Consider the following 3,683-nt stretch of genomic DNA (forward strand, 5'->3'; position numbering starts at 1 on the left):
GGATTATACTTGCACTTACGCCTAGCCTATAGTAAAGTAAACCTATAGCTCTTTACCTATAGGATATCTTACAAGCCTATATATAATCTAATACCTACTTAAGTAGGGACATCTTTATACAATTACCGCTGGAGCTTAATTTATAACTAGGAATAATTTTATAGGTTATAAAACCACTCTATAGAGTGCTAGAAGCTAGAAACTATTAGTTTAAGACGTACTACTAGTACTATGTCCGTAAACTTAAGATGGAGCAGTTGACCTATAATCCTTACCTCCTATACACCCTATTAAACGGCCTTAGTATTATTAGACTCTAAATAGATAATACCCTCTTTTTAGCAGACCGGATATTTACGGATGCTAAAGAGACTAAACTATAAGAAGCTAAGTTCCTGGTAAAGCTATAAGAGCAGTTAACTAAGTAAACTCTAATTAAGTTTAACGGAGGCTTAATTATATAAAAGGGTAACTTAATTTAGTTAACCTAGGAACGCTAAGCTTAAAACCTAAAGCTTATTATAGTAAAGCCTACAGACCTTACTAGTTCCCATAAAGAGACCTATAAGACTATAAATATAAAGGGCTAATATACTACATAGCGTGCAAGAGGCGCCTATATTGCTATAGTTTGCTAACCCAAATCTACCTATAACTTATCCTTTACGGCCTAGGCAGTAGATTTATAAGAAGAAAATATTAAACAGCTTAATAAGCGCATTTAATAGCAGATTAATAATGTGATAAGAGGACTTACTTTTATACCGCTAGATCTAAATTCTATTAGCGTAATAGTATTTATAGACGCCTTTTTTGCCAATAATAGGGACCTATTATCGCAAATCGGCTTTATAATTATACTTACATCGGCAAAATATGGTACCCTTTAAATGGCCTCAATGGTTAGTGGTTGACGCAATTGGCGCGCAGTTAAGGGCATTTGGCAACTTGACCGACTAGCCTATGTCGTGTTTTTTTAACACGCAGCCTGCGCGCAACCTGCGCGCAACCTGCCAGCAATCTGCGCATTTGGCAACCATAATTATATTTACCTCTTTTATACTAATAATATATTTTAAATAAATAAAAGCTATTTTAAAGCTATTTATAAGGCTAGCAAAATAAATATTATTATTTTAGATAATTTAATATAATACAGCGATAGTTCTCTTCTACCTATTTACCTATTAACTTACCTACCTGCCTATATCGCCTACCTATTTACATCGCCTACCTATCTACATCTACCTATCTGCATTTACCTACCTATCTATATCTACCTACCTATCTATATTTACCTACCCGTTAACATCTACCTACCTATCTATATCTACTTACCTATCTGCATCTACCTACCTATTTATATCTACTTGTCTACATCTACCCAGTAATGTCACTGGTTAGGTTACTTTATTAGATCGGTTCGGTTATACCAAAATTCAAAGCCTAACCGGTTAGACGATTTTATTGGCTTAATCTGGATCGGTTCTGAAGCTTTAGCGATAACCAGGTAACCAGGAACCAGTAAGGCCTTAGTGGTAAGGATTTGGGTAAGGGCGAACGTCACCTAAGGGAGCCAAGCCTCGTCTATTGGCTTAAAATTGCCGTGTAGCAACGCCCGAGTTAATCCGTTNNAGGCTTTNTAGATNATCAGATCGATTNGATNTAGTTAATTTNATNGAGTTNATGAAGTTAAGGTGGTTATTCCTAACCGCGTTATCCCCATCGCGTCGCCTATATCACGTCGCCNATAACGCGTCGCCTTTATTATTACTACCCTTACTACTGCCCTCATCGCGTTACCCTTATTACTGCCCATATACTGCCCTCATTGTTTTATAATTGACGACTAATCGTCGTTGAGGACGTGACTTCTAGACGCGTATCTCCGAGATGTGTTCGAGATGTGCTTCGAGACGCTTCTCCAGGACGTGCTTCGAGACGCGTTCTCCGAGATGTTCAGAGATGTAGCTTCGAGACGCATGTCTCCGAGACGTGCTTCGAGGACGCGTATCTCCGAGACGTGTTTCGAGACGTGTTCGCAGCGTATTCCGGATGTGCTCGAGATAGTGCTTCGAGACGCATGTCTCGGGACGTGCTTCGATTACGTGCCTTCTAGACTGTTAGCTACTTATCGCGCGTTCGGGGACTTGCTTTGGATTTGCTCCCATATTTGCTCCCATTGGCTCTGCCAGTCTTGTCCCATATTCCGCTCCTAGGACTGCATCGCATGCCGCGCTTCTATATTCATGTCTCCGATACGGCTCCGGAAGACTTTCTTTCGCCATCGCTTGAATTCCCGAGACGTGCGATGTGATCGCGCTTCGCGACGCCGTGTCTTACCGTTGATGGCATAATTGCCGTTGAGATGCGTATGCCGGCCGTGTGTACGGAATATACCGGGCTTATCGGAATAAGGATTGGTGCACCGTTTGAGATGACGGATACATCGTGGAATATTATATATGGCGATTGATGGCCTTATTTTATTTATGAGGAGTAGATGATTACGGTATATTCTATTCCGAGTGACAGATCTTTCGTCGGAATCGTCTCCTGCAACGATTTGATTCCTGGCAGCGGTCTTGGTTCTTACTGCCAATGGTCTTTGTCTGCTAGGTAGCGGTTCGGTCTTCTGGCAGCAGTGTCTATGGTCTGCTGGCAAGGTCTCGGTTGCTAGCAGCGGTCTTGGTCTGCTGGCAAGCGGTCGAGTCTGCTGGCAATTGGTCTTGGTCTGCTGACAGCGGTCTTGGTCTGCTGGCAGCGAGGTGGTCTGCTGGGCAATGGGTCTTGTCTGCTGGCAACGGTCTCGGTCTGCTAGCAGCGGTCTTGGTCTGCTGGCCAGGCGGGTCGGTTCTGCTAGCAAATGGTCTTGGCTGCTGGCCACGGTTCTCGGTCTGCTAGCAGCGGTCTTGGTCTGCTGGCAGCTGGTCGGTCTGCTGGCAATAGGTCTTTGGTCTGCTGCAGCGTCTTGGTCTGCTGGCAGCGGTCCGTTCCTGTTGGCAATGGTCTTGTCTGCTGCAGCTGTCTTGGTCTGCTGGCAATGGTCTTGATCTGCTGGCAACGGTCTCGGTCCTGCTGGCAGCGGTCTTGGTCTGTCTGCAGCGGTCTTGGTCTGTTGGCAGCGGTCTCCGGTCTGCTGTTGCTGATCGGTCGTTGTGATATCTTTGCTAAGCAGCTAGCTAGCTATATTTCATCGTGTCTGTACGATCCGTGTTTGTCCATCTACGACTGCCCATCCATCTACGTTCTGTCCATCTTCACTATATCTATCCGTCCGTCTATATCTATTTCTTCATCTACGTCTATCCGTTCGTCTACATTTATCCATCCATCTACGATTGCCCATCTGTCTATATCTATCCATCCGTCTACGTCACTACAGTCGCCAATCCAATCCAATGTTTTTACTCCGGTTTTGGCTAGGTTTTAAGCCTAAATCCGATGATTGGCCAATTACATTGGCCAATTTGGTCTAGTTGGCCTATTTTATATATCTAAAACCTCATTATATCACATATTTCGCCATTTCCACGAATTCCTTCCATGCCTCCTCAACATATTTCATTACTTTTATCATATATCTCTAGGATATTTCGAACGTCCTGCAGTCGTCACTATAATCGCTAGTTACTCGTTTAATCTTGCAGCATGAATGATAGCGCTCAGAACCGTGCCACAAC

General features: G+C 43.5%; 1 protein-coding gene across 1 annotated transcript; it reads right to left on the reverse strand.

Moving 5' to 3' along the window:
- Window positions 1-2,507: 2,507 nt before the first annotated feature.
- K441DRAFT_676651 (uncharacterized protein) lies at window positions 2,508-3,258 on the reverse strand (the record flags this gene model as incomplete). The annotated part of the gene is made up of 3 exons (XM_067650981.1): window positions 2,508-2,519; window positions 2,597-3,170; window positions 3,248-3,258. 3 exons carry the CDS (start codon window positions 3,256-3,258, stop codon window positions 2,508-2,510), a joined length of 597 nt encoding a protein of 198 aa, XP_067505266.1.
- Between the last annotated feature and the right edge of the window lie 425 nt (window positions 3,259-3,683).

This window comes from Cenococcum geophilum (genome assembly GCF_001692895.1).
Source record: "Cenococcum geophilum 1.58 unplaced genomic scaffold K441scaffold_16, whole genome shotgun sequence".
Taxonomy (NCBI): domain Eukaryota; kingdom Fungi; phylum Ascomycota; class Dothideomycetes; order Gloniales; family Gloniaceae; genus Cenococcum; species Cenococcum geophilum.